The following is a 24,363-nucleotide window of genomic DNA, read 5'->3' as shown; positions in this document are numbered from 1 at the left end:
GCAAAAACATTACTAACTGAGAGGTGGAGAAAATCTGAAAACAGGGGAAATAAAATCCAAGTTCTGAACCTGATAATAGCTAGAATAAAATAAAGATATGGTTCTCTGCTCAGTTAAGGTAAACGGAAGGCCCTGGCTACTGCTTGAGAAGATACAACACACACACACACACACACACACACACACACACACACACACACACACACACACACACACACACACACACACACACACACACACACACACACACACACACACACACACACACACACACACACACACACACACACACACACAAATGATACCTTTGTTGAGACGTGCCCCATATATCCACTGTAGATACAGCTGGAGCAGCTCAAATGAGATGAATGTTTAAACAATAACCATTTTCTACTCCCCCAGCCCTGTGTGTTTGAAGAGCAGCAGCAACCCTCAGTATAAACTCCACCATTTGTGGTTAATGTTTGAAAAGCTACTGAAGTGCTTCCCAATTAATTTAAACTGCACTGTATATCTTATCCTGCTCAATTTCTCCCGAGCCATGTGACCCCGAGGATATCGGCCTGCTCACTGTGTGACACTAATGGGCAGATCCTTCCCCGAATCTAGACAATTAACCACATCACACAGCCACACTGACACCGAGGTGTGCGCACACACACACATATGCTCACAGGCACGGACACACACACACCGACTGGACCACACACGTGCTCCAGGCACGGCCTTCACACAGAGGAGCAAAGCACAGTTTTTATGTTGAAAACAAACAATATTTAATCAAGCAGAGTCTCATTAAATGGATCTCGGCCCTGATGTAATTATCAAAATACCATCAGATTCACAAAAGGTCAAATTGAACATGAAGAACATAAGCAAATAAAAGCAAAGCTCGCTGCGGCCTCTTGGGCACTCGTCCAAATGGAAAGTGATGCTGCATGATGTATTCCATCGTATGCGCACTTAATGAAATGAGACGATGGCATACAATCATTAGTACAACTTGTATTATATTCCTTAGTGGCATGTTGGTGTCGACACGTCTGTGCACAAAGGCACCTTGTTACAACTCAACAAGACCAATCCCACCTGTGTCACCGCATAAATATGTATGAAGTGGAAAGTGGAAGTAAAACAATTTGTTAACTCATCAAATAATTGACTAACAGTATATCTGTCAACTTGGATTATAGTTTAATTCTTTCAGTCGTTTAACCTCAGAAAGAATGTCAAATATCTTAGTTCCTAAACTCTAAAGAACTACTGCTTTTGTCTTTATATAACATTTTTAATTGTCCGTCTCTGTACGTCTGTAGGTCCAATCACCACTGTCAGTGGTCATGGTCAGTCATGGTCACCGGAAAATGAACCCCACAAACATTGTTGATCACCTGATTGATTATAGTAGCACTAAGATGATATTCCATGTATTTTGGTGAAATATCTCAACAGCTCTTGAATGAATTACCATGAAACTTGGTACAAGGGTTCACGATGTACAGAGAATCAATCTACTGACTTTCGTGATTCTTAAATACTTTTCTACCAATGTGTGGTTCACATTTCTGGTTTATGAAAAATGTCCCAACAACAATTGGTTGTTGTTGAAACTCAGTGTAAATTCTGTGTAAATAATCTGTGTAGTTGCAGCCTGAGCAGTGATACCATAACAAGTCCTCCAACCAAACAGCCATGTTAGCATCAGCAAACTCTTGTTTGTTTATTTTCCCTTCATAAATTAGATTACTTAACTTTATACGTTTCAGGCCCTAATTTTCCCCTAAAGTCATTCACACCCACGACCCTGCAGTAGCTCTATTGGCCCCCAGAGGTGCTACACCCCCAGTTTGAGAATTGCTGATTTGGTGAACGGTTGTGGTTTGGGATAGAATAAGTACAATCTTAAGGTTAGAGGACTTTCACCATTAGGGTTACAACAAACACACAGAGAAGCTTGTGACGCCGTCATGGATAAGAGACACAACGCTGGTTTCACACTGATCTCACACAGGGAACAAACTGCGGCCTACTGACTGAAACTCCTGTTTTGTCCGCTCACCCCATTAAGTCCTTCTTTATATCACCTGACTTCTCCTTTGCACCCGCCATGATTACAGCGGCCACTAGAGGTTGTATATCAATAAAACACAGCTACATTAAGCTTCTTGCACAGACGACCTATGGGGTCATTTTTTAAAGGACAGTCGGGATATCATGACAGAGGTTGATACTGTACTGTACAGTACAACAGCCTACTTTGGTTTTTGACAGCACTTCAGCTGAAGAGCAGGCAGCGAGTCCCTTTCTTTACTCCGCTCATTCCTCCTGTTAAAACTCTCAGTGCCGGTGTCATCAGCTTGACTAAGTGTAACGTACATTGGCACCGACGCTGATGCTAATGTGGAATGTGTTTATTGAAACCATTTATTCACTTGTTAAATATTCATGGGTCAGTTTGCAAATGCTTTGAGGGAAGGCTGGGCCACACGCTCTGAATAACAGCAAACACTCACCCGGACTGATAACCACCTACTGGAATGCAACTAAATACGTGTTGACAGCCATCGTGACAGCCTTGTAGCTACCACTGCCAGAGAATCAAACAGATATGGACTTTTCCTCTATGTGTGTTTGCATTATATACAGGACCTGTGGGTATACATTAATTATTCAACCTTCTTGGCAGGATGACACGGCGCACAATCAAATAGCCTACTTTAAACCGTCACCACTCATTACCGTAAAGCTGGTTATCATTTTGCATAAAGGGTTGAAGTTATTTTTATGTTTTATTTTGACAATATATTTCATATCTGACAGGTTTTCAAAGAGGAGCGATGTAAGTCTTTGCCACTTAAACGTCTCTGAACGTAGTCAAGGTGATGCTGATTACACATTTCTCAAACGCCGCCGGAGTGCAATTTATTCCTGGTGGGTGGATGAGCAGTGTTTATGGGATATTTGCTGTGATTTTCACTTCTGTCACTTATGTAAAGACACCTTCATTCCAGCCTACACTCCAAATTAAAACAGTCACATGAAACAAACGGAAGCAATTCCACAGCAGACAGAGGAAAAAGAAACCCCCGAAGTGTAGAAAAAGGTTTTCTTTGTCAACAGCTCCACAACTGCTTCCTATTTTGGAACCAGTGTTCTCATCAGCGTGAGATATTTCTATCAGAACAAAGCAAAAGGTTAAGGAGAGTGTGAAGCAATTTCTTCTGAGAGCTGCTTTTGATCCGAGCCCTCTTGCTCTCTTTCAGTTTTTAAAACAGCATAACACAACAAAAAGGAGAAACAACTCCCAATACCCCCAAACTGTAAATAAATATTATATGTTTCTATGAAATTATGACGTATTTTGCTGCATCCATCCAGACTTCTTCTACTTCTCCGTCTCTCCGTCAATAAAAATCGGTCACACCCATGACTCTCACATGTTTGACCTCAGCTGTGACCCAGCCAGGGTCTCCTGCAAAAACAACAATAAAACCATTCATATTTCAAGGCTTCGCTTTGATCCATTTAGGTTTTCATCTTACTCCTTGTCCTCTCTAAGGTAAACAGACAAAAAAACAAACATGCTTTTACGTGAAAAAGGAAAACCTGGAAAATACAGATTATCACTGCAATAGCCGACTGATGCAAGCACGAGCTGAAGCAGAATATAAATTCAAATACAAATATGACTTAATTATACCATAATTATATATTTATAGTGAACAAATTAAAAGAGACTAATGTAAGACTAAATCCAGAAACATGCACTGGGGGTTTAATCAGATGAATTAATTCAGGGTTTTCTCTGCCACCATATAAAACTAATGATGGTTACCACATAGACCGACGACATGACAGCTCCCAAAAGTGAAGCCAAAGCATCTTGATCGCCATCTGGTGGCTGACTACAGTAGAGGCCTCCTCCATGTTAGCAGATGGGACATGGTGCAAAATGAGTACATGTCAAATAAATTCTTCTGAAAGATGGCTTTTGTCATTTCAGGTAGTTCATATCACACTGATGTTTGTCATTTTTTTCCGGAAAGTTTGGATTTAATTACTAATTTGATATAAAAACGGGGTGAAACGTCATGATCGACAGCTGAAGACTGACTCACGATTGGTCGAGCACACCACTACCATGGCTTCGCAGACTCTTTGCTCCAAATTTGCAAAATGGCATCTTTCGCATCTTGAATATTAGGGCTTCATTTAAAAAATAATCTCAAAACATAACTGTCTAAAAGCATTGCCATGTTACATAAAACTAAGGACTTCCTGAATCAGAAAACATTATATTTAATATGCTGCTCCCTTATTGTTCCATACATAAATTCGATCAATCCAGTTACCATTAACCATCAAATCCACTTATATGCCAAGTTACATGCCTTAATATATAATGATTTAGTTGAATTAAACACTGGTCGAATAACGTATAAAGCATATAGCAACATCTTTGTATACATCTTTTTATACTGTTGGGGAGTGACCCTAACGGTATAAAAAAGATTATTTGATTTGCGACAGAGCCGATACGAACTGAGGGGAACAGGCAAGTATTTTGGGTTTGATTCAATTAATTTTAGGGCCATAAGGTTGCCAGTTGCATTCTTCTGGGTATGAAGGGGAGGCATGATAAGCTAAAACTTCGGCCTACACCTTTTTGGTCCACCTTTTTCCTTTATTTATTTATAAAGTTCACCTGAATTTTCGGGAGGATTTGTTGTGTTGTGAACAGGTCTGGGCGTGAAAAAATAACAACCTGTTTTATGTGTCTTTTGTAAATATAATATAAGATAAATTAATATGGTATTTTTAATGGTCCAAAATGATGTGAAAATGTGTGCTATCTCACCCCCACTGCCACCATAGCAACAAAAGAAAATAAACCCTGTGATTGCAACATTTCAGTGTTTTTAAAAGAACATCTATCTACCTAAATAATGTAAAATGTAGTGAAATGAGTATTAAAGGGAAATAAATCTGCTTTTTATATTTAATTTCTTTTCTTTATAATCAGGTCTGTCAGTTGGGGATACATTATTTTCTACACATGACATCAGTGCATAGGAATATTGACAGAAGTGACACAGTGATATTTAAATCTTTGACTGAGTGGTCTTCTGCTTTAATCAAGTGTTATTGACTCCAATGGGTCAATGATACTGAGATTTTTATCTGCTCTCGCCACCACTAACCTTTGACCTTTGAGCCACTGAGGAAAAGCCCGGGGTCAGTCAGGTTTATGATCATGTGCTCATTGCGCTTGTCCCACCTGCACTTTGCTCTCTCCCTAGTATGGACCTCACCTTGCATCCATTCCTATGCACAAGCCGTCGCAGGATGAGGATGTCCTTCAACGGTGGGCCACGCCCCCATCAATCACCTCGCGAGGAGACACGAGGAAGACTGAATAAACGTCACCTCGCCGGTGGGAGCGGTGAGGTTTGCAAAACTTTGAAAAGGACGCCTCCTCACACCTTCGCACAACACAACTTTTCAAAATGAGTGATTGCAGATGCCATTCTGAATTCTGATTGTGTCTCCGCGCTGAGCCCACGTCCACTCTATCTATTCAGCCCGCCGTCAAACTCCTCAGGGTAGACAAATAGCGTTTGGTTAAACAGATGAAGAACTACAGCCGCTACTCTCAATAAAAACATTTAGACAGTCTGCTGAGAATAAAATTTCACTGTCACATCCACCATTGAAACTATATAAGTAGAGATACTTTATCTGTAAAGCTTATGGTGCACAAAAAGCCTGTGGCAAGTAGGAGTATGCTTATTTTAAGAGCAGCCATTTCACATTTTACAATCCTAAAATACTTAAACTTTATGTATACATCAATACATAGGTTTGAGCTATAGTTGTTATTTAGTAGTTTGAAGTGACTGTTGGATTGTATAACACAAAAATCAATATTCTGTTTGATTAAATCTATTCTTGGGTTCAAAAATGTGTGTAGGCAGAGAGCAGCACTCCGCATGATATAGGTCATGCAAATATTCGCTGTAGTTCTAGTAGGAATCATCTCATTTTGCCAAATTAAATGTATTTTAAAGCCAGTATATCGATAAAAACATCATCACACCACAGTGTAATAATCGGTATGAGAACAGAACAAATATGCTGCTCTCATCTCATTCACACAGATTCTTCACACACTGCGAGCTTCTGCGGTGGGAACCCATGATGAAGTGGCAGAAGCTGCATTCAGTGTCCCGACCAGAGAACAGTGACGGGCTTTGTTCCGGCGACGCTCCCGTGGGACCCAGTTTGGCTGATGGTTAATGGGCTTGTGTCCATATGGGGCGATTCAGGCCATCATCCAAGCCTCCATTAAGAGAACACTGTCCAGGCAAATTACACTAAAAGCATTTTCCTTGGGGAATTAACAAAGTTGCTGATTATTTAGTGTTAGGATGGAGCAGCAACGGAGGTTTGGTTGGTATTGTATTGCCAAACAAATTCCCTGGATGTCAGATTTCAGATAGCTTCCTGCTTCACATCCTCACTGCAACAGGGTGAATAGAACTGCATTTGGGTTACTCGGAGAAAAAATTACAGCTAAAAGGGGAACTGTTGCTTAGTCTGTGAACCAATGGGATGTCTTTTGTGCCTTTGGATGAGCTTTTAAAAATATATGATTAAATCTTAATTATGGGCAATTAACTGGAGGGATGGGTCAAAGAAAAATAAGCTTTTTGGTGCATTCAGATTTTTGGGAGTTGGACACAGTCTGAGTATCTTTACCTCTGCTGCACAAGTAGCCACAACTTTATGAAAATCAAATGGTAAATAGTTGGAGTATAAAGCATTTTTCAGACATGAGCTCCAAAAAAATGTCCCCACACTGAGGCCTGGACTTTGTCCGGAGTTTCTCTTTCGCATTTGAACAACGCAGCAGGAGATTCTCTGGTCAGACACGTTCACAACAGCAAAATGCAGGACATGACATTTAATTCTGCGGCTGAGATCACATGTTTCTGTTTAAAGCACATCAACACTGACATTGGCTCAAATTACCTAAAGCTTTCAGATCTCATTCTTTCCAAAATGACGTCTTTGTCTTTTTTGTGGCTCCTCGCTTTAATGTTGAGATATTTGTCTTCTTTTGGGGGGTTTTCAGTTTTGCATCGGTCGCATGTTAGAAACGTCATCATTATCCTCTGGATAATGTCCTGCTGTATTATCCCATAGACATGGACATAGGCAGGAGAAACTCCAGAAGAACGTCCGCAGCAACTGACTCATCTTAAGATAAGAAATTGAACTCCCCTTCTCTCTCCTCTCTCTCCTCGCTCCCCAACCAGTCGAGGCAGATGCCACATTGTACAAGAAATACACACAAACTATGTACTGTGGCTTCTCCAGAGTACGTGGAAAAACACATTGCTCGTGAATTTTTATTCACACCAGCAGAGATCCTCTGGGAATGTCAGCGTGAGTTTGTCAGTCAGTCACTTTGAGATTTCACAACAACTACTGAGTGGATTGCCAAGACATTTGGTACAGACATTCATGTTTGCCTCAGGATGGATTGCAACAACTGTCGTGATCTTTTACGTTTTCGTCTACTGCCATCATCATTGGTCTGTGCCTGAATGCAGCCTTTTAGAGCCGCTGGCATGGCCGCAGAGACTTCTGAATGCTGTGAGCAATGAAATGCCTTTCACCTCCATTGCCTTGGGGGTGGAGGTAGAAAATGTTTCAAGTTAAAAAATTAATTTGAAACATTTAGACCAAAATGAACCGCATGGGTGTTTCCCACCAGCGGTAAATAAGAAAATTATTCTGTAATTTGGATAAACTAACTCTTTAATGAAAATTCCATTTCATGCAAAAATAAGCTTGCTCTGGGATCACCATGTTTCCAATAATGCCCTAAAAGGTCTGTTTGTCGAAGTACATGTGAGTCCACAGCAGCAGTAGGAGTGCTGCAAACACACACACATGCATTATTAAGCTTGTCAATCAGCTGCCAATTCACCGCAACCCTCAGATCCAGTCAGCCAGCCGTCGTCCAGTCCGTCGGCCAGGGCCAGACGAGAGAACAGCTGGCCGCCACTTTCAACTCGCTAGGCTACCTGGCTTGGCATCAACTGCTCGCGACAGACGCAGCTCTGCTGCATGTGGCAGGACGGACGGACGGGCTGTACCCGGAGAGTGAGGTGAAAGAAAGTATAGGGCGCGCAAACTGCTGCTCCGAGAGGTCAGCCATGACAAACCTTTGGCGGAGTGTCCTTAAAAGCGATGCAATCATCTCCCCATCGCTCCAGCGGGGCAGGAGGGATGAGGCTAAAAAGATTTAATGCCACTAATAAGGCCCGGGGAGACAGGTGACATCATCCTGTAAGTCGACCATCAAAAGAGGAGTGGAAGAGGGGGCAGAATTATACCACGGACTTATTCCAATCTGAATGTAACTGTCGAGTCGTCAGGGAGACGGGGGACGAACTGTCATAACAGTCAAAGCAGCTACTGATGTACCTTGTGTGTGTGTGGGGGCTTAATATATGTGTGTGTGCATGCATACATCTGAGGATGATTGACTGAAGGGGGGGAGAGTTATCCAGCAGTTCTCTGGGCGACATTTCAGGCCCTCTCTGATTTCCTCATCATCAGCCAATGTCAGTGTCACCATCAGGGAGAGAAGCAGTGATCACTGGGCTGGATGGAGGTGAAGGCAATCAATAGTTGACTTAAGGGGGGCAGGCTGGAAGAGCCAGAGCGGCCATCATAGAGCTCATCATCAAGCTGCACGCATACCGCCCTCCGGGACACTGCATATATTATGAGAATTGTCGATATGGACTCAGTCAGTCACACTGTCTAAGCTCCTGAACTCGCTCTGCATTAGGCCTTTATATGACGCTATATATTATCCCTTTTAAGACATTTACTGTGGCAATTAAGGTTAAGCACAAGGGCTGAAAGGTGAAAACCACTGGCAAGAATCCCGCAGGGTAAACCTTGCCAAGGATTCCTACTCCATTCCCGCCATGTCCCCGCCTGTGCCTTTCCCCCCCCGCGAGAGAACCAGGCGCACTCCTGCGATGACAGCTATTAAAACTCTGGGGAGGACAAAACACTTAAGAGCGCTTGATTTACTCACAGTTTTTCCAGGGCAGCCAAGCCGTAGAAGGAGCCGTTCCGCAGCAGGGAGATCTTGTTGTTGCTCAGGTTTCTGTTTAGAGGCAAAGAGTAGATGAGGTGAGCATATGGAATGAGTGAGGCATGGTACATCTGTAAATATTAAAAAAAAAAAAATCACAAGCTGCAGGAGATTCATTATTCAAATGGCTGATAAATTGTTTATCGTCTTGCCTTTCAATATGTTGGCAAGAGATAAGGATTTATGTGGGATGAGATTGCGGCTGTAAATAACTCATCCCGGACATGTTTCTGTCTTGTTTCTGGTTGTTTGTGGTAAAAGTAGGTAATGATCCGAGGCACCCCCAGCGCTCCACCATGTCAAAAGTTTAGCCTAATAGAAAAGCTTGAAGAAATGCTGCTTCAGCACAAGTCAATCATCCATTGCTCACATTGCAACAGCAAACAAATCAATGCAACGCACCACAGGGATCTTTAAGTGATGAATTAATATTCAAAAGGTGAAGCGGAGCCTCGATCTTTATTGTTGCAGCGACAGTCGTCACTATATGTTTCTTTATTTTCTCTTTTTTGGATGAAGGCTGTCTGTGCTGAGCGGTGAAACGAGAAGCTATATGTTCTTAAAGTGATGCTTTTCAAGGTTTTGCTGTGGTACTGATTGATAAAAACACACTGGGCCTTAGGATTTGAGCTTTACCTCAAGCTAAACACACCAGAGTGAAACCATATGAATACAATCACATGAACACACCTACACCTATATTAGTATACCGAGAGTAGAGATGCACTGATTTGACTTGTTCAGGCCTGATATAAGTGCTCATACCTGAGCTTTGGGTACATGCCAGTGCAGAGTACTGTTTTTCAAGCACTTTACAGTATAGTGTTCGCACGCATGTACGGCACTTTCTCTATCGCACATCAATCACCCATGCTGCCGGAATGGGGGAGACTGGGATCAAACTGCTGACCTTCTGGTTAGTGGATAACCCGCTCTACCTCCTGGGTCACAGCCACTCATGTAATATAATATAACCCTTGACTGCAAAATGATTTTTCAAGACTGGAAAATAAAATGTAACAAATATAGTAACATACATACAGATTTAGTGGTTTGTTGTTTAATATCCCATAGTATTAGTAAACTTGTAGGTGGAGCAAGCATGAAAAACCTCCAAACTATTCAAAGATGAGATTTATTTTTGGAAAGATTAATTTTGTAATAATAGGGAAGGCACCTTTCCTGCAATGTTAGTGATGGTTAGGATTGGTGGAGTGATATATGAGCTAATGAGGAATGGCATCATGTCTGTGGTCAGTGATCAGTTGTACTGGATATTTACTTTAGCAAGTTAAGAGTCAGATATTTCCCTAATGTTGCTCTGTATCTGCTGGATGTGTAACTTGGCACACACTGCTCAAGCATCATTAAAGCATGAGGTGATAATCTGTTATTAGTGCTCAGGGTTTTGCCTCAAATTATAAGACTTAAGCACAGTTGTGCATTTATGTATTACAACAGATATTCATTTTGAGTGGGGAGGGAACTACAGAGTTTTAAAGAGTGTTTCATTATAGGCAATTTGAAGCCTTATTATGTTGCAAGGCTAGTGAGTGTCTTTAAGTTCATCTTAAGAGTCATTCAGAATAAATCAGCTTTAAAAGTGTTTCCTTGGTCAACTTTAACCTGCAGGAGTTTCTGAAATCTACTGGAACACGTTCTGCTGCCGCTGAGGAAATACATTCATGACGAGTGTCTCCTGACAACTGAACAGCGAAAATTGAACCAGTGAGAAAATCTGTCAAACACCCAAATATCTGACATGTGTCACAGACGATGGGCTCAAAAAAATGAAGTCTGAAAAATGTTAACTGTCAGAGAAAATTACCATGTGACAGGAACTAGAGGAATCAACTCTCTACAGAGACTGAGTCAGTGAGCTGGACGTCTCCAGCGGGGATGATTGGGAAGCTTAGAGGCGTTGTGTCTATAGGTTGTTGCACTGCACCAAGTATACATCATATACATATATAAATACGTATATGTATACATACATATACAAATATGTCATAGTTTGTATCGAAGAATCTTATACAGCTATATTGCTTTTTACACCCTCCCCCTGCCCACGCACACACACACACACAATTTATTGGGAGCTGTAAGCCACAGTGCAACAGGGCGAGCAGCTAATGATTTATATTGCGCTTATTCTACAGTCCAGATTCACATCATTTTAAATACACCTTGGACAGCGTTTCTGGATTTCATGTCTGATAAAATATTGATTACTCTCGCCAGCTCTTAAATCATCCTCTGCAGGGCTGCTCTGTGTCTGTGACACTGTGGATATGTGCATGGCCATGTGCTTTGACGGCTGAAACCCATCTTAGCATGTGTGATTATGCTTATCTCCTGTCAGCATATGACCACACACATATATGCACACACATACTTGCACAGGGTCACTCCCCTCCATCATCCCACCCTCTTCTTCTAAAAAGGTGGGCACTGGATGTGACTGGCCAGGTTCAGAGAGAGAGAGAGAGAGAGAGAGAGAGAGAGAGAGAGAGAGAGAGAGAGAGAGAGAGAGAGAGAGAGAGAGAGAGAGAGAGAGAGAGAGAGAGGGGTAATTGGGATGTGTCACCAGTCTTCTCTATGACGACAGAGCGCTTGTTATAGCTGCAGGGAACGTATACTCAATTTTAACCCTAGGATTAAGCAGTGGGATCCCACAATGCATTGTGCTGAACAGGCAAATTGCTAGGACAGACTGCTGGGGAGCCAAGCGGAAGTGTGCGCACTGAAAATGTCACGGTGGAGACTCGCACTCTGTACAGAGAGACACATAAAATAATTAAACTTCTGCTCAATCTAGACACAAGAATGTACAAAATCGTGTATTTGTCTGGACAAAACTAGTAAGAAAAAAGCTCTGGAAATGTATGAATAAAGCGCATTTTTGTTACTTCATATAACAACCTTGCTTTTCCATATTCTTTGGGGAAAGTACCTATCTCTCCCCAGAGTGATAACAGTTGTCTTGGCAGGAAAAAGCGGGAGTGAAGACAGGAAGTTGCCTCTCAAGGCCAGGATGGACACAAACTTGTGTCAGCAAATTCATCTTAACATTCACATCTGTATTTACATTTGGGCCTCTCCCAGAATGGGACAAATAGTCAGGATTGAATAGAGTCGGGCTCAGGTGCCTGACAAAATCAACAGGGCCTATACAAGAGACATATAATACAATTTATCAACTGATAAGCTGATACTCAGACCAGACAAACAGGCTGCTTATAGCTTTCTTAGGTTTCCTCTCGTATTGTTGCTTTTAAAGTAAATGGAGACCAATGTAAATCGTTAAGTTTCCGATGGACAATCACTCCTTTGAGGATGGGTTTAGCAAAGCATAGACGAAATGGCCGACACGTCACCACTTCCTTCCCATGTAAAAAAAACAAGCCAAAATATCCTGGATATCCTATTGTGAACGCATCTGTGCAGAGACTCTCCCACTGCATTGTGCATGTGTGAAAGGTTGAATTCTCCAGACTTTACCTGCAGGACATGTTTGAAAACAGCTTAGTTTGGTTCATGTCCTGTCTACGAATATAGAAGAGGCGGGGCCTATGACGTTTACTGCAGCCAGTCACCAGGGGGCTATCAAGACCCCTTTTTTAGTCTACAGTGAACTTTGAAGCAAACAGATGGGAGCTTGTAGAATTCACTGGATGATACTGTGTAGGAAGGGACTATAGTATTAACCAGTAGCCATTTAGGCAGGCAAAAGTGAGTAAGCAATTATTCATAAGGATTTTTATTGTTGTTGATCCAGACATCAATATTCTGCTGTGGTTCTGTCAGATCGGATTCATCTTGACACAAAGCTCCAGATATAAACCAGCATGGAGTCAGTTGGACAAGGTGAGAAACTGCTTGGAAGACTGAATGAATTTCACAATATTTCACATGTAGATTTATCGGAAGATAAACTCAAAACAGTATCAGTTTCAGAGGCCAAGTGGAGTTCATTCTTGTATTTCAAGCATCTATCTATACTAACACTTCCAAGTTCTGAAACACAGCAGCAGCACCTTTTAAAGCCACGTACAGATGGAGTGATGAGGTGATGGTAGTCAACACTGAGATCATGGGATACCAATGCTGTCACTGTGTTTTGTCCCACGTCTCCTCTGTTCCCCAGACCGCTACACCTCCCTCTGCGGACAGACGCTCCACTCAGGGACAGGCAGCCTCTGTTTGTGCAAACTCAAGCGTGTCCCGAGTGTGTGTGTCCCGAGTGTGTGTGTGTGTGTGTGCGTGCACGTGTCTGCTTGCTGACCCCTGCATGCCTATCTCAGGCCTCTGCGTAACATCCAGGAAATAACAAGAAAAACAGAATTGAACATTATGTAAACAACCCATGACAAACTTCTGGAGCAACCGTCCAACTCTCTATTTACATTATCAATTATGTTCTCTGCGGATAAGCTGCTTTCAATGAGGGAGGAGAGCACGGACTCAGCATTGTCTCTGTTGGCTACAGCAAATGGTCTTTGTCATTGCTTACTGTGTTCCTACATGAGTCACAGCCAAACATGTAGTAGACCTGGCAAATGGTGAACCACCACAATTCTGCCAAATAAATAACAAAGAGCATTTTGTGCTCTGTGAGCTCAAAATAGCAAAGGTTGAAAAAAGTTGGTAGTGAAAGCATTAATAATAACTTCCCGTCCAATAAACTTTTTTTTTTAATAAAGGTCCTGCATGTAGGTTTTCGTGGCAGCTACTGGTGAGTTTGGTGACCAAATAATACCCTTTCCCTCACCATTCCCTTTCCATTTGTTCAGGAGAATACAAAGTCTAAGTCAAAGTCAACTTTATATTCAACTCTGCCATATGTACAGGACATAGACGGGAATGAAATGCCATTTCTCTCTGATCCCCGATGTAAACATATAAGTAGACAGAACAAATAAGTACTCAAAACATAGTATACACATAGTATACACATAGTATGCAGTTGTAATGGAACACAGTATATAGGATGAAAGTAGTGCAAACCGGAATAGTGCAAAAATGATAATGTAATATACAGTACATCCACAGGATGTAGTAAATAGCATATAGAGCAGTTGTTGTGTGATATAAGCATTTTCAGTGTGCGTGCATGTTTGCATTGAAAACATTCAGGAACAGTTCTTGTTGTTTGGAGGTGGGGGGTGGGGGGTGGGTTGGCTGGTGAACAAACGTTTCTCTCTGGAGCCAGTGTTGGGTTTGTTCTTTCAGGGCTTCTAAAGAAAGATGGCTGTTTCACAGCAAGTGGACCTGCTACCTATGTCGATTTGAGTCATTCATATAGATATAACCAATAAACCAAAACAAATGTATACTTTTGGGTGATAATACTCAAATGAATACACAATTATGAATATTATATTTCATTTTGCTCAAACAGATCCCCTAAATCCTACAATCTCCACCATTGAACGATGTGATAACTCATCATTTTAAAATCTAAGTACCACATGACTGAAGAAGCCTCTTAGCTAAGAGGTGAAAATTCTCCAAGTATCTACAACCAAGTCCACTTGCCCTCGATTCTTCTTAGATAACCATCACCTGCATAACTGTGAATCTTCACAAACTTATTATAGCTGAAATCAATAGTCAATCAACTGTTAATGTTCATTAATGCCATTCTCATAACACACTCAGACCTATGGATAATGAACACTATTGATCCTGATTAAAAAATTTCTCAACTGTCTGTTTTATGAGTTTTAAAAACATTCTGGTGTTTTATTATTTGCGGAGCTACAGCCACGTCGTGAAACGTTGGCTTTGCAGAAACTGCAACTAGCCGCCAAACTTGTTGGTGTAGCAACTGGGAAATACCTCCAACCTGTTGACCCTATGTTTTTGGCTCCTTACATACTGTTAGCTCTCTGCACTGCTAACACATATTACATTGAGCAGATCAGCCCAATATCTCCCCTGTTGTCACCACATTCAGCTCTCAGCTAGTTAGTATCAGAGTGATATTCTATGTGCATTCCTTGGCTAAATCTGGGCTCATGAAACTTTTACCTTAGGCTCACATGATTTTTCATGGCAAGATTCTTCATTATTTTTTGACATTTTAGAGATGCAGTAATCAACCAATTCATCAATAGTAAAAAAAAATGTCATGGTTACAGGCCTGAATCTTATCATTCCAAAGTCACATTAGAATTCAGTCCTTGAGCTTTGAGGCTACAGTAGGAGTTATTAAACATAGTGAGTGAGATTCATATCAACTCTTCCCTAAAACAGCAGCTCTGGCCTTCGTTCTCTCTCCACGTCACAGCTGGGATATTTCCAGCGAAAAAGTCACCGCTCAAGAAAGCAGCCGGGATGCCACGGACCAGGGACATCCAACAGTGTTATTATCGGAGGACAGAAGCAGAAATAGATTCAGCAGATGCCATCCAAAGCACCAGTCATGACGACCAAGTGGAGGAAAGATCACAATGTGAACTATTACAAACATGTGGATCCACACAGGCGCTTCACACAGGCAGCCCTCTGTTATTTTAGAAGATCGGGTTACTAGACACGGCTAACCAAAATAACATATTTCATATCTACTAACATTTATCTTGGATGGGAAACAGACAGTGTTTCGGGGCTTGTCTACAGATGTACAGTATGAAGAGGTTTCACATGGTCTCGAGATGAGAACACCTGTGACACCATTACAGAGACGAGTGTAAAGAAACAGTTATTTGATCTTGTAGAATAAATTTACCATGGACTATTATGGTCAAGTAAAAAGGACAAAAAAGTCTGAGATAATGAGAATAAAGTCCTAATTTTAGGCTGTGTCATTATAGAGGGGATATCAGCTTGTCACTTGCATTAAAATGAGGAACGTGGAGCATCTAGTGAAGTTACACTTTAGTCTAGGTTTCACATATTGCATGTTAAGTTATGGATTTGCCTCAAGGCAACACATTATTATAAGTATCAAGACTTTGACTGTGCAAGAAACTGTATCCAATCTGAAGAAAGAACCACGAGGACTTAAAGGAACTTGCTTCTTTTTTCGTATTTTCTCAAGAAACAATTAGATCGTTCAGGAGCAGGATTTTGGATCCAATAGGAGCGGAGCTCTAGAGAGCAGAGTTCTACTTGCTGCTTATTTTCTCCAAATTATTCTCAAAATATTATGACTTAGTACAACTTCATTCCTGTTATATTACAAACTTATTCTTGAAATTTCGTTTTTTTCCCCCCTAAATATACTACTCTGTCATAACAATTAACCATAGGGTGCAATAACTTGTGATTTCAAAAATGGGACACTTCAAACACTCTAAATTTATAGAACTTTTGGCATTGCAGATGATATATTTTGGTTTATCGGTGGTAAATTAAAGTATTTAGGCATAAAATATCTTGAGATTATTGCTGAGAATTGGTGTCTCTCCTGACACACACTGCATTCTACATTTTGTGCCACTGACAAGCAACAGGGCAGATTGGAAATGTAGTCCACAATAAATTTCTGTTGTCTGCTAAATACTCAGATTTCCAAAGGTCCAACACTGATGAATCTCTAATCAAACACTTTTCCCTCTTCTTTATTAACAAAAAGAATCACAGACACCATTCACATGGTACCAGGCTTCTTATGTTTAGTCAGTGCTGATTTTTGCATTGTCCTATACTATGTCTGGTAACAGATCATATCAGCTGCAGCTAATGAACATTATCTCTTTGAGTCACTTGTCAACATTCTCTAGATCAGTTAAAGGTACCTCTGGGAGTTTTAAACACCAGTAGAATGGTTTTCAGGTCTTTTTATCTTTATTACTTCCAGTAAGGTTATGTTTCCATTTGTGTATGTTTGTTTGTTAGTTACCAGGATTACGCAAAAACTACTGGATGGATTACCATGAAACATGGTGGAAGGATGTGGTATGGGTGAAGGAAGAACCCATTACATGTTGGTGCAGATCAGGGGGCAATACAGAATTTTTTGTTCACTTTCTTTAACATTGCGAGATTGGGCAATTTTAGACATTTTTACTGATTTCCGCGGTAATAATTCATGGATCTCGATAAAAAAATCTGGCATGTGTAGGGAACTGATATCTATGAGCATATGCAATTATTGCTTGATTGAATTTTAGAGGACTGTTGGGCCTTGGTGGAGGTATGCGCTCTACTGAGTTCCATTTTGCACATGAATACCCATGCAAGCAAGCGGTGTGATTCTCATGGATTCCATTTCTATAAAATGCTTTCAAACCACAACCCTTTTCCTGAATTTCTTTAATAATTACACTTTAAGTGTAATCACTGATTCGTCAAAGATGTGGGCAGTAGACATCTAACATGTTGTGTGAAGCCTATTTTGCCAAAGTTCTTAGAAAACCATTATAATAAATGGTTAATGGGATGGTAATGGAATATTTGGCTAATAGACGTGAAAGAGGGGAGTTGATTTTTTAAGTGACAAATACTGCGACTTCATGCACACATACGCTGTGACTCACTGACTCAAACCCACTATGCATGTCCACACAGTCATGAGCAACACACACCACCACACAGCGCCGATTAAGGCACGTCTGGGCTCCTGTAAGACAGGAAAGAGAGCTAATGTGGTTCCCGCTGTGAACAGAAGCAGCACACATCAGGGCTTTAATCACCTTGTTTCACAATGAGTCTGAAAACAGGGAAAAGACAACATGCCTCTAAGTTGGCCTCCTCTGCTCTCTCAAATTTATGACCCTTTAAGTGACATTAGTATTTACTCAGCGCTGTAGGGAGGAGGCAGGGAAAGCAGAGCAAAGAAGTATCCTTGGCAGACACTGTATTTATCTTTACCTAATATTTTTAGATGGTAAGTCTGGGTTTCGACATATTCTTGGTTTTTCCAAGACTGTAGAACAATTTACAGACTCCTCCCTCCCCCAGCAGTCATGAACTCTTGATCAGGGAATCATTACTGTCTAAAGCAAAACTGATCACCCGTTTCTTTAAAGCACGCCACATGAACGGTAGTTAAGGAGCGTTTCACAAAGCCAATCTGAGGGCCAGTGGACCTGCACAATCTCTGAGTGATGTATCAATACACATCTGCAGCCGCCTGGAAGAAACCTTGACAAAACACTAATCCTTTTCTGGCGCAGGCATTAATCGATAGCGACTTATTAAGGAGACTGGCAGTTTCTAGCATGCAGCAGTGTTCCAGCTCGGCCCTGACCCCACCAGTCCTGCACACAGAAATGTTCAGACTTGTTCTTGGCTTGAGCTATTGAAGAAAGGAAAGTGCTGCAGATGTAAAAGTATTACACCCTCTGGGACTTAGACGACTGACATTGGAGAGTGCACTCATCTAAAGATGAACCTTTTGCTGTTTTTTAAACGTTCCATATCAGTGGAGATAAGCACAAGAGAAGCCAACAGAGAGTCACTGAGAAAAAGTGAATGGCATGACTGCTCGCAGCTCCACATGGGAGATGCAACATATTTTCACAGGGTCATTTTGGTCACATCTCTTTAGATCAACAGACATCTCTCTGTTTATATGTGTGTGTGTGTGTGTGTGTGTGTGTGTGTGTGTGTGTGTGTGTGTGTGACATATCATTTAACGCATTTAACACTCTGAATTTCTTGATGCTGTACGCACTCACAGGTTTTGTCAGTGAGGTAATGCACGGGAGGATATGAACGGGCTATGTGTGCACGTCAATGAAATATTCATGTAGAAGTACTCAGAACTCGGAGGAGGGTAGAGCACAAACAGCACCTCGGCAGACGAGAAAAAAGCCCCCGAGGAATAACAGCAAGAGAAAATAAGAGAGAGGGAGTGAATATGAGAGGAGGGCAGAGAAGAATATACAGAATTATATTTATAGCAGTACAAAAACATAAGATGAGAGAATGCAGAAAGAAAAAATAACAAATAAAATGCGAGTGTGTTCAGGCATTCAACATTTGTCTGTGAGGATGCACTCAGATCGATATAAACCTCTGAGCCCTTTGATGAAGCTATAGAATGAAATGACAGCGTATCCAGTGCAGCAGCAGAATATTTAAATCAACAGCCTTGTTTCCTGTGGTGTCTCATGGGTCTTTCTCTATACTGGTATGATGACTGACAGCTTATTGTCGTGGTTTGGAGCCAGGAAAGGCCTCGTCCTGGTCACTTCCCTCTAGACACCAGAAACAGCCCCCTACCCTCTTTCTTTGAGAGGATGACGATGATCTCTCCCTCAGTCGGGGAACAACCAGGCCTTTGAGGAGCTTCGTGTGGCGAAAATACGATTAAATTAGATTCAACAAAATACCTCTCGTAGGTTCTTCTACAAATTCCGACAACAAGCTGTTAGTATCATATGCTACTTTTCGACCAAAAGTATCCCGAACACGTCTAGCATTTCTCAAGGACTATAAGGTTCCTGAAGACCATTGTTTGCCTTCGTTTCCACAGTGGTCCACAGATTAAGAGATTGGGCAAATTAGACAACTGACATATAAACAAACCAACAGTTACATCAAGCTGTTCAACCTCAGTCCAGCAGGAGGCAGAAATTGAGAAACCATAAAACAACAATGACGCTATGTAAATCGAGTAACACTCCAACAGCAAACATGGCAGATTGACATCCTGCTTATATTGATCAGGAAAGAGATGAGCACCATTAACAAAGAATATTCAAAACACTCAAAATGATAAACTTATAGTTAAGAATCCGATTAAATGAAATAAAATGCTGGAGTCCTCGGCCAATCAGGCATCTTCAGGACTGCAAGCTCCACGTCAAAGGTGCCGGTACTTGTACCTGTAAAGCACTGACCCCCTAGTCTATCTAAGGACTATCCAAAGGGCCTTTTTGGAGGGTAAACAATTTTGGTAGTGGAAATAGAGCAATAAAATGATACAGTAAAAATTTACATTTGTTTTAGGTATTTATCAGTGATCATTTTTATTGACAACTTACATGAATCTGAAGAACTGATTGACGAGCTTGTTGGCCAACAGTGCTAGTACTTAGAAAAAGTAACAGATAGATGGCCTAAACTTGTGCAAGTCTAAAGATATAACGAGAGGCGGTAACAAGATGGAACATGTGATGAAAAGAAGAAGGCCAGCACAAAGAAATTTACAAAAAGTTGGTGTCTCAGGTAAGTCAAAAACTTTCTCTTTTCGCTCTGTTTTTGGCCTCCACCAACTCCTGACTGAGATCTCTCTCTTAGGCTGCTCAGTACTTTCTCAGTGGGTTTTCAGGGCTTAGATCGTAACAACAGCTGCCTACTGTGGTAAAAAAAATAAAATAATACGCAACATTCACACAATTGTTGAAAAAAACAAATCACAGTGAGACACACTCAGCAGGTAAGACTAAACAGTGAGAACAAAATGCAAAGTGTGACCCAGGTCTCGTTACAGCACAACGCTCAGGGAGAGGATTTTAGTTATGCAAGCTGTGTTTCTGTGTGTGAGCAGTCTCCAGCAGTGAAGAGACTCTGAGGCTCAGTTACAATCAGCTGAGACAGTGCAACAAGCACGTCCCCATCCACACAATCACTTTGTAGCAGTCACATCATCTAAATCAGCCTCAGTCAAGTGATGTTTCACCAAACACTTCCCATCTTTCCCAGCATCTTCTCCTTCCGTGCCTTGAATGGCTCTTTCGCTGCCTCTCGACATCCCCATCTCCCATCTTCCCTCTATCCCCTTGTCTCTGGTGCAATCTGTCCCTCTGCTCCCCCTGGACAAGCAGCGTGTCCTCCTGTTTGAGTGCTGCCTGAGACAGGTGTCTGCTACAATCTCAGCTGCTGCTCTCCGTGGAGAGAGGCTGCCTCTGTTGTTGAAACGATTAAACCACACAGGTCCCAAGGTCAACAGAGCTGTCAGCCCCCCCCCCCCACATGGACGATAAGGAAAACAGGCGGAGGTGTTAATCTGGGGAGGGTGTTAGGCTGCACAGAGGGTTACTGACAGACTCTTGTGTACAGTTTATTTTTAACTATATTATTTATGCTAATGTTCATTCATGTGGTATTTTTTTGCATTTGCAAGGTGCTGCATTATTGCAGGGTTTGTTCCTCATGAGCTTATATACACATCGCAGAAAGAAAAGCCTGATGTGCGTCTTTAATTAGAGGTGGCATTTGGATGTGGGTTAGTGTATATCTGGGTTAGATCTGGGCAGTCCACAGGGGGAGATCGGTATGTGCATGCTTCCCTTGATAAATCTGTTTATTTGCACAGCACATCTAAACAAAAGAGCGAGCAGAGAGGCCACTTCAGCACGACAAAGGTCACATTTCCTAATGCAGGAAAACTGCTTCCTGGCCAGCTAGAACTCAGCGCTAGGATTTAGTGCACCACGGAATACGACTCACTGAGGAACAGGCCAATTTGTACAGCAACATCGCTTCCGATTTATCAAGTGCACTAAGGAAAGATCTCATTTCTTTGCAAGAATCCAGCTGGTTTGATAATTGTGGTATCATTTAAAGTCTTAATAGCGATATTCATCTACGTTGACCACTTTAGAAATCAACCTTGGTTAGTACCTGCGAGCTGCAAAACCGCCCCACCTCTGACGCATGCTGAAAACAAAATAAAGCCATTAGCCACTCCACACAAGAACAAAAGCACCCCTGCCTACACGGAAGCATACACCACTCCAACTAAATTGCAGTAAGCAAAGTGCTTCCATTAATCAACTGCACTCAAGGTTCAGAATGAGTGGTCGGCCATAACTTGTCAAGGGCCTTTACATCTAATATCAGCTTTTACACTCCAAAGGCAGATCTTAAGTTCCCAAGAATAAAACAGTCTATTAATCCAGCAGTCAATCTGTGCATCTGCTCACAGAGGGAAGAAGGACGTTTAGTGCTACTTCGTCTATCGCTGAATTTATGTTTAAATAACTCTGATTACAATGCAAATATCATCCATAAGGTGGTCGGAGAAATGTGAAAGACTCAGGCTGATGTGGCAACTGTAAAGGCTCAGGACAGGTGAAGCTTACACATACACATGTTGCTGTCAAAGGTGGAGAACTGGTCGGTCCTCAGTAGCAACAAGAGAGAACTGCACACTGTAATTTGAATTTATACGTGTCTCCAACTAAAGCAGAGTCAGTATAGCTGTTTAAAAACAGAGTTAATCAGAGAGAATCCCAGATCTGGGTAACTTCTTATATCCAGTAAATACCAGAGAGCTTAAAAAGCATTTTTGGAGCTTTTTAGAGATGTTTGTGAATCACAACATTTCACTGCAACAAATATCATTTACCTTCATCCAAAAAGACACTTTTCCTATCAAGCTGGTTACATGACTCATGAAAATTAATATTCACATTTACATATGTACAATCTAATTCAGTCAAGTGTTCCCCATGATAGACACAGTCCTCAGAGACAAGTCTCTCAGGTGCAATGCCCCCAGGCAGTTATTTCAGGACACAAGGGAATAAGAATGATTTTAGTGGTGTCAGACATTTAAAAATGTATAGGAAAGGATGCAGCAGGGTCACAATACATATAATCTCAACTCAAATCTGATATAGTTTAAACAACTTTAGACCAAAGGCCAACCTTTAACTGCACATGTGCAGGGTTTCACGTGCATCAGTGTCACACATCTGCCATTTCTGGCACCACAGACTTTCCTATTCAGGATTTGTTAAGTGGTTTGTCTGACATACAATACATCCTATCGCTCTGCCCTTTCCATATTTTGCCATTTTCAAAAACCTGCTGATTGAACAGTGCCAATGTTCCTGAATCAGCTCAGGATCCTGATGTGTTAGTGTCAGGGGGGGTTGAACCTGTGGATGAGAGCCATGCACTTACAGGGACACAGTGGTGTTGGGTACGAAGCTGGGCTGCAGGGTGTCCATCAGGTCCACATCCTCACAGGCCACTTTGACCCGGAGCGGCTGCTGCCTGCTCAGCTCCTTGGACCTCTCCGCCGAGCAGTGACAGCTGTCAACGATCAGGTCGGGGCAGTTTCTGTTGGCCACGCTGGACTCCCACAGCCCGAGGACCAGCGCGACCATTACGCACAGTGAACTCATCGGCGCTCTCATGGTGGCGGACTGGGATTGTTCTTTTAAAAAACACACGCTCCTGTCAAGTTACGTCCTCCCAGCTCCTGTGACGGGTCGGGACCATCTCACGGTGTCTCCCCTCTGTCCGGACCTCATGTCCTGCCGCTCACCTGCTGCGTCTCCATGCGCTGGAAACTTTCGACGCCACTTTTAGCGTTGGATCTGGACATGAAGTTGAACCTGGGTGTTGTAAAAAGCTGCATCTTCCTCATGTACTCCAGTTTGAATTCCTGCAGCTTGTCTCCTGCGCTGTGGTTTGCGCAGGGAAAAGTTCCACCGGTGCGCTTTCAAAGTCCGGAAACATTTTCACCGCGACGCGTCCTTTTTTTTTTTTACGCGAAGCAGCATCAGTCAAACAAGTGTTGGTGTTGGGAAATGCTGCCTCGTTATCCACTTTACACAATGTCCCCTGTCCGTCACTCTCACTCTCATCCTGCACTTCTTCTCCTCACCACCTCCGTTGGACTTGTTGCGCGTGTGAGTGTCCGCAAAGTCCCTCCCCGCCGAGGTCCTGACAGGCTCCAGGCTCAGCGTGGGCACCTAAATCTTCTCACACCACCGACACCTCAAAAACACAACTGAGTCTACAGTTTCCTTTTTAATGTCTTTCACATTGTTGTTCATTTCCAGTCGAAGTCTGATATCACTGGATGACAAAACAAAAAGTGTTTCTCTCCACTGTGTCACCTCCAAAGGCCCCCAGGGGCCCCACTCGGGATAAAGCCTGATAGCTTGATTTCTCCAACACAAACTTATATTACAGGGTTGTTTGACTTCCTCAGCACAGAAGACTAGACTACCAGGCCTGCAGTGTTATAGAATAACTATGATTAAATAATACAAAATAATACCCTTGATTTAAATATATATGCACTTCAAATGCAAATGTAAACAAACGCCAAGTTATGATACAATAAAGCAATAAAACTTCTAGTTAAAGCCATTTTCTACAATCGCTTTTTTAGGGGAGTTATAAAGGAGGATTCTGAGGTGGCTTGTCTGATTGATTTTAGGAGGCTGATCCGCAGCGGGAGCCCTGACAGTGAATGCCCAACTCCCAAAAGATAAGTGAGATGGATGGATGGATAGATGGATGGGAATCAAACCTCTCTATGA

The 24,363-nt window shown here is 41.9% G+C and overlaps 1 protein-coding gene across 1 annotated transcript in view; it reads right to left on the bottom strand.

Moving 5' to 3' along the window:
* Positions 1 to 23,739, bottom strand: part of LOC118119234 (adhesion G protein-coupled receptor A1) — a 183,074-nt gene extending 159,335 nt beyond the window's left edge. Inside the window, exons 1-2 of the mRNA XM_035172991.2 lie at positions 22,991 to 23,739; positions 9,122 to 9,193 (exon numbers count right to left, since the gene is read on the bottom strand). Of these exons, the coding sequence (XP_035028882.1) occupies positions 9,122 to 9,193; positions 22,991 to 23,226 (308 nt within the window). The 5' untranslated portion in view covers positions 23,227 to 23,739. The remainder of the gene's footprint in view (positions 1 to 9,121; positions 9,194 to 22,990) is intronic.
* Between the last annotated feature and the right edge of the window lie 624 nt (positions 23,740 to 24,363).

Source organism: Hippoglossus stenolepis, chromosome 12, assembly GCF_022539355.2.
Source record: "Hippoglossus stenolepis isolate QCI-W04-F060 chromosome 12, HSTE1.2, whole genome shotgun sequence".
NCBI lineage: Eukaryota > Metazoa > Chordata > Actinopteri > Pleuronectiformes > Pleuronectidae > Hippoglossus > Hippoglossus stenolepis.
Note: the sequence above shows the minus strand (reverse complement) of the source record. Positions and strands in the feature narration are given on the sequence as shown.